Source organism: Babylonia areolata, chromosome 12 (genome assembly GCF_041734735.1).
Source record: "Babylonia areolata isolate BAREFJ2019XMU chromosome 12, ASM4173473v1, whole genome shotgun sequence".
In the NCBI taxonomy this organism is placed as follows: Eukaryota; Metazoa; Mollusca; class Gastropoda; order Neogastropoda; family Buccinidae; genus Babylonia; species Babylonia areolata.
In genome coordinates this window covers 21,699,438-21,714,997 of record NC_134887.1, presented here as the reverse complement: position 1 = coordinate 21,714,997, position 15,560 = coordinate 21,699,438, and the positions used below count along the sequence as shown (strand labels likewise).

Genomic DNA, 15,560 nt, shown 5'->3' with positions numbered 1-15,560 from the left:
CCCCCGCTCCAAGCAATGACACATGCTGGACTATGTGATTGTCCGGCAGAGGGACAGAGGTGATGTTTCCATTACACGCTGCATGAGAGGAACAGTCTGTTGGTCGGATCATCGCCTGGTACGCAGCAAGATGAACATCAGCCATGTGCACTGAGAGTAAAACACACAAGCTTTTTATGTATTGAGTGCCACAAGAAGTACAAGGGGATAGGCATAGCTCCTGACAAAACGCTGAAGGAAAGAGAGGAAGATAGGGCTCTGAGAACAGAGATGCAGGCAAGACTGAGGGCAGGGGAAGATGCGTACATCAGCAGAGGGAAGCTGAGTGTCAGGAAGAAAGAGGGGGGAGAGTGGGGATAAGCCACAGGCGGTGGCTCAGATGAATGATAAAATCACAAGAGTGACCAAAAGTTTGTACATTGAAATTTGGAGTATGAGGACCGTCTCAGACGTTTAAAACTACAAAGTCGATCTAGAGTATCGAACATTAAGGGGAGACATGATTGAGTCCGGTGTTCAAAATCCAGCCTGAAATCTATGACCCAAGCACCACTTCCACTTCATTCACTTGTTCCGATACTAACACAGATACTACCAAAATTGATACCTCTGGCATGATCACAAGAGGGCATGACTAAAAACTAACGAAATCCCGACCTAACTCTCGAGTTTATCAAGACTGAATTTGTTTGTTTTTTTGTTGCTTTTTTTTTTGTTTGTTTTTTTTTGTTTTTTGTCTTGTTTTCTAACAGAACTGTTAACATGGAATAACCTCCCCAAGGAAGCAGTCAATGCAAATGCAAATTCATTAAATGCCTTTGAAAATCAGCTGGATAAAACCCTAAAAAAACTATGTCTTTCGGAGAACCCAAACCAAAAAAAGTAGAAAACACCACCAGAAAACCAAGATTCCTCCAGTTAAAAACGAAAACTGGCATTATTTATTATTTTTTTTAAACAAAAAAACTTGAGGGCCAAAGGCTTTCAGCCTACATACCTTACTATGCTATCTATGACAATGCACACCCCAGCGCACAGCGACTTTTTTGTTCACGACTTGGCGAATGTATGTTATTGTTAACAGTAGGCATCCTTCAGTCTCGGAAGACTAATGGAGTTGCGCTCTAGGTGTTTATTCTGGTGCAGCGTCGGGTGTGGCTGGCCAGTCCGACGCGGGAATGACAGTCCCTGTGGCAGAGGGCACAGATGAAGTCTGACGCTGGTCTGTCTGCCTGGGCTGCAGCCTTTCTTCTCATTCTCTTTTCGTGCTGCTGAGTGAGTGTCTCTTCGAACTTGGAAAGACCTTTCTGCACAGTCTGTCTCCAGGCCGGCCGTTCGAGGGCTGTTGCTTCCCAGTTGTTCTGGTCGATGTTCAAGGCTTTTAGGTCCCTCTTGCACACGTCTTTGAATTGCAGCTGTGGTCTGCCTGTGGGACGTTTTCCCTGCACAAGTTCTCCGTAGAGGAGGTCTTTAGGGATCCTTCCGTCGTCCATGCGCACGACATGGCCGAGCCAGCGCATACGTCTCTGTTTCAGCAGCGTGTACATGCTGGTGCATCCAGTTCTTTCCAGGACAGTGTTGTTTGTGACCTTGTCCTGCCAGGTGATGTTCAGAAAGCGTCGGAGGCTACGCATGTGAAAAGCATTGAGCTTTCGCTCTTGTCGGGCACGCAAAGTCCAGGACTCGCTGCCATACAGGAGGGTGCTCAAGACGCAGGCTCTGTAGATCTCGATCTTTGTGTGCTCAGTCAGCTTGCTGTTGTTCCATGCTTTCTTTCTTTGTCAGTCTGGTCATGGTGGTAGCTGCCTTGCCGATGCGCCTGTTGAGCTCTGCATCAAGTGAGAGGGTGTCTGAGATAGTTGAGCCCAGATAAACAAAGTCGTGGACGACATCCAGTTCATGGTCATTGATGCTGATGGCTGAGGGAGAGTCAACATCTTGTCCCATGACCTGTGTTTTCTTCAAGCTAATGGTAAGCCCGAAGTCTTGGCAGGCATCGCTGAAGCAAATCATGAGCTGTTGTAGGTCCTCGGCTGAGTGGGCGGTTACTGCTGCGTCGTCTGCAAAGAGGAAGTCACGCAGGCACCTCAGCTGGACTTTAGTCTTGGCTCTTAGTCTGGAGAGGTTGAAAAGCTTTCCATCTGTCCTGGTTCGGATGTAGATACCTTTGGCTGCAGGACCAAATGCGTGTTTCAGCATCACAGCAAAGAATATTCCAAACAGGGTGGGAGCTAGGACGCAACCCTGTTTCACTCCACTCCGTATGTTAAAGGCAGCTGATGTTGAGCCGTCAAAGACGACGGTGCCTTTCATGTCTTCGTGGAAGGATCTGATGATGCTGAGAAGTTTGGGTGGACATCCGATCTTGGGAAGGATCTTGAATAGGCCATCCCTACTGACCAGATCGAAAGCCTTTCTGAGGTCTATGAAGGCAACGAAGAGTGGCTGCCTTTGCTCCCTGCATTTCTCCTGAAGTTGTTTGAGGGAGAAGATCATGTCTATAGTGGATCTGTTGGCACGGAAACTGCACTGCGATTCAGGGTAGACTTGCTTTGCAAGTACTTGGAGCCTCTTCAGTACTACTCGTGCAAAGACTTTCCCAACGATGCTGAGGAGGGGTATGCCGCGATAATTATTGCATTCGCTTCTGTCACCTTTGTTTTTGTATAGTGTGACGACGTTAGCATCCCTCATGTCTTGTTGTACTTCGCCTTCACTCCAACAAAAAACACACACGCACACACGACAGAGTGAAAGTGACACCAGACACAACCACTGTCAGCTGAATCGTACTGGTCGAAGAAGCCATTCACAAAGCTAAGTTTATCGAAGAATGGACAGCTTGCCTCAAGATCAAGCTTGTCAACGTTCTTCCTTTTTCAAGTTCATTTGCTCTTCCGTTTTACACTTGTAAATCGATCTTGAACACGAAATGCTCGAGCTAGTCGGATCGTAGAATCAACAAAAGTGAAGCGGACCGAAATGACAATCCATGTTTCGTGACGTCATCGCTCGTTCCCTCTAAAGGAATAAAAGAGGTTTTGCCTTAATCTGCAACTGCGGCAAGGGGCAGATAGGGGACATCAGCGTCATTATAAAGAAGTTACGTCCCTCGCAACTGCTTTCAAGTTCAGCCTATTTTGACCCTTCTCATCGCAGGAACAGAAGAGGGCAATCTCTCATCAGCAGACAACAGCAACTTTACAGTTTTGTTGCTGATGAAAGCGATTTTTCGGAGATTACTTTTGACTGTGAGTTGATCGTGACAAATAGAAGATCCACCAGTTACAGTCAAAACATATCAGCATTGGTCACAGAACCTGTGTGTGTGTGTGTGTGTGTGTGTGTGTGTGTTTCACGCTTTGGCGAGTACATAGTCAAGCGCCTTCTGTCTGAAATTCTCTTCCTCTGAATCTCCGTCATTTACCAACGCTGTCCTCATTCAAAACAAATTAAGATTTGAAAACCCATCTGTTCGAACAGGTCTTTAGGTATGATGGAAAATAGCAGTTTGTCTGAAGACCCTTTATCCTTCTGCTGAAATCATCATGTAGTGTGTGTGTGTGTGTGTGGATGGGGTGGGGGTGGGGGTGCTTGTTCATTTTTATATATCTGCAATATGTAGTTTTGGTATATATCATATATATATATATATATATATATATATATATATGTATGTATATGTATACATTGTTTTTTCATGTGCATAGGTATGTAATAAATGTACTTTTATTATTATGTATGTATTGTTTCATGTGAGCCGCTTAGAGTTAGACCCCATTATATAGGGAATTTCCATCTTATAACTAATATAAGTGATATCCATTATTATTATCTTTCCTGGCAGTGGCACTATTATAAAGTATATATTATTACAATTTTGAATGTAGAATTTACCTTTTTATTATCATCATTTTTTTGTGTATTCATTTATTATTGTTATTATTATAATAAAAATTTTAAAAAAGGTCAAGGCCTAGGGTGGTAAGTTTCAGTTTCAGTAGCTCAAGGAGGCGTCACTGCGTTCAGACAAATCCATATACGCTACACCACATCTGCCAAGCAGATGCCTGACCAGCATCTGCTTATGTGCTTATGTTGGTAAGGCATGTGCTTATCAGATGTTGTGTAGGGTATATAATTATATATGTGTGTGTGTGTGCGTGTGTGTGTGTGCATATATATATATATATATATATATATATATATATATATATATATATATATATATATGCAGTGTACTGTGACACCTTGAGAAACTGAACAGAATCCACATACACACACACACACAGACACACACCTCTCTCTTTCGCTGTGATATAATTATATATATTATGCATTTTATACATACATAGTCACTATGATAGTGATATATATGCATGCATATATATATGATAACACTGGAACATTTCTATAGCATACTTTTCTCACTTAATTCTGAGAGAAATGTGCTTCAGGACAAGAGATGAAAAGAAAGCAAATGAGTATGGTAATGATTTTAAAACACACAAGCACATGTATACACCCACACACACACACACACACACAAATTGAATTAGCACTTGAGTTTTCAGTGGACATCCTTCATGAAAGAGTTTCAGTTTCTCAAGGGTGCGTCACTGTATTCGGACAAATCCATATACTGCACCACATCTGCTAGGCAGATGCCTGACCAGCACCACAACCCAACGTGCTTAGTCAGGCCTTGAGTTGTTTTTTTTTGTGTGTTTTTTTTTTTTTTTTTTTTTTTTTTTTTTATCATTGTGTACCTATCAGAGTGGATTTCTTCTTCAGAATTTTGCCAGATAACGACACTCATTGCCTTGGGTTCTTTTTCAGTGTGCCAAGTGTGTGGTGCACACGGGACCTCGGTTTATCATCTCATCCAAATGACAAGATGCTCAGTTTGATTTTCCAGTCAAACTTGGAAGAAAGGGTGTGAGCAGGATTCAAACCCATGCCCTCATGGACTCTCTATATTGGCAGCTGAGTGTCTCAACCCATCTGCCACATCCTTCCAAGAAACGTACTTCTGTAAAAACTCTTCATGAAGTATTACTATTATAACTTATATAATATGCCACAAATTGTGCTTTATTGGATGAAAACTGTTATTTTTCAGCTTATGTTTCAATCATATATCTGCATTCTGCTTCTCAGGTTAATGCAGTTGCGAAATGTATAGATCTATTTAGTATACAGAAACCATTCTGTCTCACTTTCTCTTTTGTAAGATAGACACTGTGTATTATTTTAGATAGACACTGTGCATATGAAATATTTTTGTGACATTTAAAAACAACAACACATACATCATTTTCAACAGTCTTGTTTTTATTAAGAAAAAAATAAATCTACTCCTTTTCATTTGTTTGGTTGCCAACTTGTTTTTCAGGGCACTGTAAGAACAGAGGGGGGTGCTGACTGCTGTATAATAAACCATCAAAGACAGCAGTATCTGCTGGAGCGAGCTGTCCATATCTCTTGCAATGATCCACCTGATGGTTGTGCTGCGTACCTTGGAAGAGACCAAGGAATGTCGTCTGTTTACAAAGCATTATGAACCAATGGTACTAGACACCTCAAGACCGCACACCCAAATCTTGCTGAATCTACACAGTGACCTGCCTGATTTCTGGGGTCTGGAGCGGTGGGCCTCTACATCTGGTTCCTTATCTCTGTCTCACTCCAAAAACTCATCATCCAGTAGACCTAGAAACTTAGTCCCCAAACCACACAGATGGCTACGTGATGTTGTCTTTTTCCAAGATCTTTTGCCACTCATGATCTCCCTTAACACTATATCACAAGCAGGAGTGTCCAGTTGTAACAAAGCCAAGAACACTGATGATACATGTTCAACTGCCGCATCATTTGACTGCATTGCAGGAGAGAGCCCCAGTCAGCTTGAAGCTGATATTACAGAGAACAGCCTTGATGATACACACACTGATTTTACTTCAGACACTTCATCGTTTGAGAGAACATCTGAGGAATTGCATGTGAACATTGTTCCATTGAGAATGTGTAGCATGTTTGTGAATGCTCATGTAGCAAGTGCTCTGATGACATGCATGGTCTCCAGCCCATTGTTCCGCTGGTCCCTCTTGTGGAACCTGAGAAAGAAATTTCAAAGACCTGCATCTTACCCTGCTGGCAGTTGTGAAAAAGATGTTGATATCTTTGTAAATTATCTTTTGGATATTGTGTCTGTCTGGCCTGTTCAGCGCATAGACTATGCCTGGTGAGTGAGGCTTAGCATTTCCTTTCAGTTTGAATATGTTTGCAAACCATTTCAGTAAGTTTATGAAGTTTCTGGATTTGTTTCTCAATTATGAATTTACCCTTGGTTAGAAGTTTTGTTAAATATTAATAAAAAAAAAAAATTAAAAAAATAATAATAAAAGAAAAAAATGAGGAGAAGAACATTAAAGTTTAATTTTTGCTCATGTCCACACATGCACATTCGCACACAACCACGCACCCCCTCCACCATATACACACTCACTCTTCACTCACTCAATATACTTTTGAGTTTGGAAGTTATCTCCTGCAGACTCCATTCCACTGATTCTTGCCAATGGTCAACCGTCATCTCACAGTCTTAAGTCAGATCAAACCATGGAGTGAGTGTGAAAAGGTGCTGATAAGTGAAATAGATTAATTTCAGATAAAATTTATGTGCGTAATAAAAGAGGGAAAAGAAACAAATCTAGACATATTCATGAATGACCCCAAAGCTTCTCTGTAGCCTGTCAGAGTCTGTACAAGGAAGGATGAGTTCTGTGTAAAAAAACTAAGCTCTAAGTTTAAGCTCCTTGGAATGCATATTTCTGACAGAATACCCCTTCCAGATAACCAGTGTCATAACCGTATATATATATGTATGTGTGTGTGCGTGTGTGTGTGTGTGTGTGTACACATATATATAGTGACTAAATGCACCCCTCTCTCTCTCTCTCTCTCTCTCTCTCTCTCTACTGGTTCTAAATTGCGATATAAACTATGATTGTTCATTCAAGCTCTGTGGAATACATATAAATGACAGAATAACTCCCAAAAATAAACACTTCTTGAATTCTCAATTTCTAATTCTCAGCTGAAATATAATTTACATAACTTAGCAGATAACTTAGCAGCTAACTGGAATGCATGTTTATGACAGAATAGCCCCAAAATATGAAATTCTTTAATCATTTTTCTTGCAAGTCTAAATGACAATATAATCATAAATAAATATATTTGTGTAATTTTAGCTATTTGGTATGTATATTTTTGGCAGAATAACACAAAACTAACAGTACTTCATTGAACTTTACTGAAACAGGGTCACTCTGGCAGGAACTGGGGTTCTTTAAATAGTTTATGAAATATTGGTTGGATGAAGGAAATACTAAAGAATGATAGAGCTGAACAGTATAATTTGTGTGTTGTAACTAAACAAAGTTATTCTGGCACTTTGACAAAAGAATTTGTTTGTAATATTGAAGTTATAAAAAAAAGAAAAACAGATGAAGAGGCAGAAATGTCTCTACAAGTTTGAGCCAATGAGATGAAAAACACATTTTGTTATCATGGTTGTTGTGTTACAGGGGGTGGTTCATGAATCATACACTGGCCAGGCGGATATTACTGGAAGAGGCAATGGCATGGCTGTCCACGTTGGGGGGAGCTCACTCTTCTTTAGGAGAATATTTCCATCATCATGTGAGTACTTTGTAACATACCACAGATGTTTCCACACCTTCACTTTCCCATCTGACAGTCATACTACATGTTCACTTGTAAGTAATGTTGTCTCAATGAAAAGGCATTGGGTACTGAGATTCAGCTTGATGAAAATGTAATGTTCATTAACAACATAATGTTATGAAGTGTGATGTAAAAAAAGATGAAAAGATTTTTTTTTTAATTCTCACATGAAATCATACCAGTATTAGCCACACAAATGTATAATAAAGTACCATGTTTTTAAATAAGATGAAAAGATTTTTTTTTTTAAATTGTGTCATTATAAACACACAGTTATACTATAGCATAAAAATTAGCAGTACTGTTGTCATCTGCCATGTGCACATACAGAGCTTTTGTCTTTGAGAGGATGGTACTCTCACTCCTGATGTATGTATACCAATGTCTTTGTTCTTTCCAAGTTGCAATGCTGATTAAATAACTATATGAATATATTTCTCTGTATTATCATCTTTTTATTGTAAGGGCATGTCTCCAAGCAACACAAAAAAGTAAAACAAAATGTTACTTACTTTTTTCTAGTCCATCAATTTTGTGAAAAAGCTCATAACTAAAACTATGTAAGTTCCACATGGATAGGGTTGGGCTGAACAGATCAAACAGTCCTCCTTAACCATAGGGCTTAAACAGTTCATTTAATGAATTCTTTAAAGGCCAGCTGAGATTGTGTATGAATGTGATGATGTATTCATGGTTGTAGAATTTTGTAATTGAAGACACACACACACACATACACACACACACACACACCACACACACACACATACACACACACCACACACACACGCACACACACACACACGTGTGTGTGTGTGTGTGTGTGTGTGTGTGCGCGCGCGCGCGCGTGTGTGTGTGTGTGTGTGTGTGTGTGATTTCCTTTGGTAAACACCAAAATAACTGCATCAGTGTGACACGAACAGATGTTAATGTTGGAGAATACATACTTGAAAACTTTTCTTTCCTCCTGTAGTGCCAGATGTACACAAGAACCATTGATGAAAATGAGCAAATCTCAGAGTGCTTGCAGGCAGAGCGGGCTGGGGAGATCTCACTGAAGCAGCTGAAGATTGCCCTTCAGCTTGGGGACCCACTGACTGTGGCTCGTTGCCACATGTTCTGGGCGTACAGTCTGATGCAGAGGGGACACTGGCGCAAGTGCACCGTTATTGTCAGGTATGAGTCACATTTGTGGATACTTCTCTTTATTCTGCATACATGTACATGTATTCATTCTCATGAAAGATTGTGGGCTTTGTACGATGGGCAGGTTTTACGTTATGATACAGTACATTTGATATAGCACAGTGTCATGCAATGTAGAATACAATGCATTTAAAACAGTACAGTACAATACATTTGTTATGTTGTTGGAAAAATTCAAGCGTGTGCACACAAGACTTGTCAACATGCATTCCACATTTTCTTCGACCTATAAAGTCGATCAGTAAAAGTGAAGCATGAATGAGCAGTATAAAAGTTTCCAGTAAACAAGTATTAAGATGATCAAAGCATAAACCAGGCAGGATAAAAAATAATTAATAGCATTATGCTGCTACCCCTCCACCCCAGGGCATTGATTTCTCTTCTTAACTCTTCCAGTTATGTTGGTTCGTGTATAATGAACAAGTTTCTATCGAATGTTCTTTCACTGCTGATTTAATTTACAAAGCTGTATGATGAGAAAAATTCCAGAAAAATCTTAGTTCAGTTATACCTCCCAAACATTTGAAGATAATAAAAAAGAATATATATATCACATTGCTACAATTCTAATGTCAACACAGTCAGAAATAGTCATCTTTGTATTATGCAACTTACACAAAACACTTACCTCTTCCTTCACTATCACCCCCCCCCCCCTCCCCTCCACACACACACACACCACTATCAATTTGTTCACAGCACACACATACAAAGAGAGAAACATAGAATGAGACAATGAGAAAGAGAACATTGCATCTCCCTCATCACTCACAGTCACACACACACAAACAAACTTCACCACCATCCCATACCAAGCAAGATCAAGGGACCAAATTCTTCATGTCCAGCAGATGACCTTTCTGCAAAGCTGAGCAAAACAGAAAGAGAGTGATATTCGGACATACAGTGTTCATCAACACAGTACAACACCCACATGTTCTGTGACATTCTTTGTACATCAACAGTGCAGTCCAGGAGTTTGAGACAATCAGTTATTAATTTTTCTTTTCAAAGAATATTTACAAAATAAGATTGAAGTGAATGGCATAGTGGAATCTTGTTGATTTGTTTTAATTTGAACAAAATGCATGGTGATCTTGGAGGAGAAAAATAAAAGGTGGATCAGACCAAACAAAAGAAACTCAGTGTTTCAGTCTGTGATGTTGTGATCTTTTTTTTTTTTTTTTATCAGTGAGAATGCAAACACAGTTATTTTCCTGTGAATTCAGATTTTAAAAAGTATTGTCTGTCTACCAGAACTCAGATCTATAATTATGTAAAACCATGACCTTGAATATGTTCCTCACATTCCCTTTCAGTTTCACCTCATCTTTGTGAAAAAAAAAAAAAAAAAAATCCTGAAAACTGGATACTGGTTTCAGAATAATTAACTGTTCCCTAAAAACCAACCATCTTTTTTTGTTTTTTTTATTTTTTGTTAGAAAAAAGGGGGAAAAGAATTCATCATTGTAGTTTCTTGTTAATCATGGACACAGCCATTCCCATGGCAAGTATTTCTGTTGTTATTGCCATTAACAATGAAGGTCAAAGTGATTTGCACCATAATTTGCATCTGTTCAGGTGATACACTTTAATAGTGATAAGCAACAGGTTGGAGGCATCCAGAAGATAGGGTGCCAGACCTTAGTGGAGACTTCTCTGTACATTTTTGATATGAACAGTTTGTTTCAATCATTTAGTATCTATTTCTTTGTTATCATGTATGATGGTTCATACATTTCTCTTTTCTTTTCTTGCTTGTGTACTGACCAGCACTAAGATTCATCCCCATAATTTTCTTTTTGAGGTAAACATTTTTTTAAAAAGTTTTGTGAATACAATCAAGTAAGTTGTTGCAACTTATTTTCCTGTCCTCACAGCAAGTAAGCATAAGTTGCATGTGCATGAAAGACAGATGAACACTGTCCAATTAAAAAAAGTTTTAGAAGAACTCTAACTTAAAAGGTTTTAGATCTATTATTTTTAATCATGTAACATACAGTGAATTACCCATGGGTCTGACAATCTTGTTGATTCAGACGAGTTTACAAGCTGGCCTCCACCCACCCAGTGGTAGACATGCGCCTGATAAACATGTGTCTGGCAGCATGGACCCGGCTGCAGCATCTTCACAGAATTCACAGGCAGAAGAAGAGAACACACGCAGGCACTGGGAAGGTGACGGCTGACATTTTGTTATATATTTCCTTTTTTTTTTTTAAGTTGTGGGGATTTAAGTTCATTGATCTTCCCATCATCAAATAACCTCTTTTATATGTTTGTGTGTGTGTGTTTGTATGTGAGTTTGTGATATGTAATCTAATTCCATTTTTCTTTGATTTTGACAAAGAACACTCATGTGTTTCTTTTTTGATTAAAAAAAAGGATATAGGTTTTAAAATAAAGGCTATATAATGATCCTGTCCAAGATTTCTACAACTTCAGATTGTAAGGACGAATAGAGGAATATTTTCCAAAATCAAATGATTATATCTATGAACTTGAAAAGATGTAGTTGATAAGGTTCAGGTGTTAAAAACTCACTAATCATTTTTATATATATTATTGTCAAGCAAGCAAATATTATCCATATATTTGTGGAATTTGCACTCTGTGACTGTTGCACTGTTTAAAGACCAACAGAAATGTTTAGTTTTTTGGAATTACTTCAACAATAATGTTTAGTTGTTAGGAATTACTTGTAAGCTATGTGCCTGATATCAAATGGTTGTGTCCCTTTCGTACTTCAGTAGATGTAAAATTTTGCAGTTCATTGTGTCAAACAAATTTTTTGTTGCTTTCACAAGGCTGCAAATAAAGGGAAAGAAGTGATTAATGTGTTGCTTGAGATGTATTAACAAGTCATTTATTGGCAAGAGAGGAACAAGAGCTTGGAAAATTGCTCCTGAAAAAAAGAAAAGTTATGTACAATATTTTAATGCTTCAGTATTGCCATCGATAATTGTGTCATAGCAAACAGGCTTGTTGTAATCTTGAACATTTTTAGAACAAAATATTTAGGTAGAGAAGGATGTATGCAAAACAATCAGGCGTTTTCTGTGTGCATACATTATTCTGTTATATATGTTAACTTCTCACCTATTAACAAATTAAAAAGAAAACCCTAACCCATTAACAAATTTGAAAAGAAAAAAAACCCTTACTTCAAAAACACATACACATCCATGCATCCACCATAAGTGATTACTTGAAAACTTACATGCACATGTACACTCATACCAGCAGAGATACTGCAGGTTTAATTTGAATAAAAAGAAAAAAAAGGATTCATCCGAACACTCAGTATATATATTCTTTTTTCCTTTCCTTAGACAAGTGGAGGAGCAGCAACAGCTCTGGCTGTGCCCCATCCACCAGGACTGCAGTGACTTTGTGGAAAGGGCAGGACATGGAACACTCAGAACTGGCCATGAAACATGTGGAATTGACAGTGCAACACTGGATTGGCAGTGGAACATTTGGAACTGGCCATGGAATATCTGGAACCTTGGATCACACACATACTTAGAATAAAAGTATTTATATAGCACTGAGTCTTGTGCAGAGACAAATCAAAGTGCTTGCAATAAACAATTCTTATCAATTGAAAGCTGGAGAAACTACACAAGGAAGATGGGGCAGGGAGTGGAGTGGTAGGTTTTAAGGCCAGACTTGAAATAGCTGAGTGCAGAGATTTCATGAAGCAAGAGAGGGAGATCATTTGGCAGCTGACTGTGGAATGTTTGAATCTGTGAATGAAACAGAGTGGATCCGAAGCTGATTGTAGAGAGTGAGATGGGGTGTTGAGTTGAAGGCAGCTACAGTATTAGGAAGTTGCAGATTTCTTTATATATATGACATGGAGTACTGATCTGGTAGTTCTATTGTTTGTGAGACAGGGAGGCAATGGAGATGTTGCAAGATATGAGTGATGTGCTCAGACCTTTTCTTTCTTAGGACATGTCAGGTGGCACTGTTTTGTATGTGCTGAGAGGAATGACTGGACACTAGTCAAGGTGAGAGAAAATAAGAGAAACGATGAGTTTGGATGTTGCGTACTGACTTACTTAGGCCCTTCGCTCCCTGTGGAGCATAGGCCATCACTGACGTTTCCCCACCAAACTTGACTCTGGGCTGTCCTTTCTGCATCCCTCAGGCTGGATCCCAGCCTCTTCAGTTCTGCTTCAGTGTCCCGCCTTCAGCTGTTCTTGGGCCGTCTGTCTTCCTTCTCTCCTGGGGGTTCCAGGTCAGGGCCTGGCATGTAGTGCTGGATGGTGATTTCCTCAAGGTGTGGCCAATCCATCCATATTTTCAACTCAGGATGTGTTTCTCCACTGGTTCCTGTCCCCCTCTTTGCCACAGGTCCTCATTTCTAATCTTATTTTGAATGTTGCATCAGTGGACAGGTATTTCTGAATAGAACTGATGTGCCGTAATAGACAGCAGTAGGACTGACAGGTCTGATGATAAATATTTGCATGAACAGTTTGTTGTCATGGACAACACCAAAGTTTTCGACTGAGGTGGAAATAGGGATGGATTTACTGCCAAGTTTCACTGGGTCAATTGTGATAGAAGAGCTTTTGTTTTGTCTGATTATGATTGTAACTTATTTTGAGTCATTCAGTTAAGAATATCCAGGAAGCAGTTGGATAGTTGGAGGACAAATTTTCAGGGTATCACTTTTTTGAAGTTGAGTGTCATCAGCATAAGAATGATGACTGACATTGTGGTGGTTGATAATTTCAGTGAGGGGTTCAGTGTGCAGTGTGAAGAACACGGGGCCTAAAACAGATCCTTGTTGGAATCCATGTTTGATCTGAACAGGGTTTAGACTGGCAATTGTAACAGACTGGAATTGGTTGGTAAGATATGATTTGAACCAGCTGAGAGTGGTACTGTTGATGTCAAATGAACAGTGAAGACATGAGAGATACTGTGATATTGACTGTTGTGTGATGGCCTGTGTTACAGCCGCTAACCAGTGGAGCTGCAGTTTTCCCGCTTCCTGCTACTGCATGCATGTTTGTCAGTTGTGTTTGTGTGTGTGTGATAGAGCAAAAGCATATATAATGATATTGATTTAATTAATGTGCATGTTTTCAAGAAGTTTTGGCAATTCTCAGAATATTTTCCTGTTTATTGATTGGTTTGTTGGTTCTTGGTTGCTTTCATTGTTTACTTCTACGTCGTTTTGTTGCTTTCCAGTCAGTTCAGGAAATGATTCCAATCCATGACAATCACTGCACTCATAGTTTGTGGAACAGTATCAAATTTACTGATTTAATCAGAAAGTCGATACCATGCTTTTCCTGCCTGAAAGGAAAGGGTGCTTGGTTTACATATATCCCAGGGACGTGCATGGTGACAGTGTGTTGAATGGGTATCACTGGTTTCTTTCACTCAGAGGTATTCTTGATAAATCATGCAGCAGTATTGCATTTGTTTTAGGTTTTTGTCATGAACGGTTTCTTTGGAGACATTTTACTTGCTTGCTGTGGATGCTGATATGCCACATATCCTCAGTCAGAGACTTTGCGCTAAGTGCTTTACAGAATCAAGAAAAGTAATTGTGAGGGGGTGAAGTCATTGTGCATGAGCATGTGTGTTTGGATTTCTTTGTTTGAATGAGAAATGCAGTTATATATTTTGTTTGTTTTTGTTTTATTGCGCAAATGCAGAAGGAAAAAAAACTGCTAAAGAAAGTTGGAAAGTTCTGCCTTGAAGTGTTGGGTAAAGAATACAACTTATCTGTGTGTAAAACTCCCATTTGACCATACTAAAAATATGGGAAGTGACAGAATGACTTATGAATGCATGCTGACAGGAATTCAATTCACCCCATCAGAGGTCACGTGGGATGTTTCATCTGCAGCCCTAAGTTAGGAGTGCAAAAAGTGAAAAGAAAACAGGAAACATGGTGATAATAACTTGATTTTTCACAGTGACTGTGTGAAAGAATGTGTTATGTGAGAACACAGTTTAAAGAATGTGACATTAATTTTTTTGTCATTGTGATGTGTCAGAAACACATGATTATTCCAGGGGGCAAGGCTGTGGGTCCTGGCTGTGAGGAATGCAGACAGTGGGTGTGCTCTGTTCTTGTGCATATGCTATGGAGAGAAGCTCAAGGGAGCTAGGGATGAGCAGTAAAGCTTGTGATCTGTCGGAACAGTATTTAAGGTGATGGTAAAAAGGATAGCAGTCATGATAATTAATTTTGTCCTTTTCTTTTCCCAGCGACTGTTTGAACTGCTGTTTATGATGATTAAATATTTTTCCATATGCTTTGAACATTCCTTGTCTGTGATTCAGTGTCAAGAGACTTTGTTGTTGTTTATTCTCCTTTCCCTGACTTGTTTTGTTTGCTTGTTTTTATCACGGTTTGGGAAAATATCATGGTACATCCCTGCTTCAGTTTGATATTATGGATTCCAGAGTTATTTTTTATTTTATTTTATTTTTTTTCTATTTTACGCCTGTCTGATTCAGGAAAGAGAGACCACAGATGCCATCAACAGGTTATCCTCATCTCCTTAATTTCTTGCATCACATTCCCAGTCTCTCTCTGCAATTGTCTTTGATCATTCTTTCAATTTCAGTTT

General features: G+C 39.2%; 1 protein-coding gene across 2 annotated transcripts; it reads left to right on the top strand.

Annotated features, from left to right (window-relative positions):
- The first annotated feature begins 3,113 nt into the window (after positions 1-3,113).
- Positions 3,114-15,243, top strand: LOC143288446 (uncharacterized protein F58A4.6-like). Of its 2 annotated transcripts, XM_076596936.1 has the most exons (6): positions 3,114-3,251; positions 5,396-6,244; positions 7,593-7,707; positions 8,780-8,925; positions 10,995-11,133; positions 12,288-15,243. In XM_076596936.1, exons 2-6 carry the CDS (start codon positions 5,490-5,492, stop codon positions 12,342-12,344), a joined length of 1,212 nt encoding a protein of 403 aa, XP_076453051.1. In that variant the 5' UTR covers positions 3,114-3,251; positions 5,396-5,489; the 3' UTR covers positions 12,345-15,243. The 2 variants fall into 2 exon arrangements, with proteins under 2 accessions (XP_076453051.1, XP_076453052.1); XM_076596937.1 differs by lacking the exon at positions 5,396-6,244 and having other exon boundaries at positions 3,119-3,251.
- The last annotated feature ends 317 nt before the right edge of the window (positions 15,244-15,560 follow it).

What these genes read in the sequence shown, in the direction of transcription:
- LOC143288446 (XM_076596936.1), top strand. Translation starts at nt 5,490, where the DNA reads ATGATCCACCTGATGGTTGTGCTGCGTACCTTGGAAGAGACCAAGGAA. An exon ending in CAGCGCATAGACTATGCCTG is followed by an intron (nt 6,245 to 7,592) that starts GTGAGTGAGGCT and finishes GTTGTGTTACAG; the next exon opens with GGGGTGGTTCATGAATCATA. An exon ending in GAGAATATTTCCATCATCAT is followed by an intron (nt 7,708 to 8,779) that starts GTGAGTACTTTG and finishes GAGTGCTTGCAG; the next exon opens with GCAGAGCGGGCTGGGGAGAT.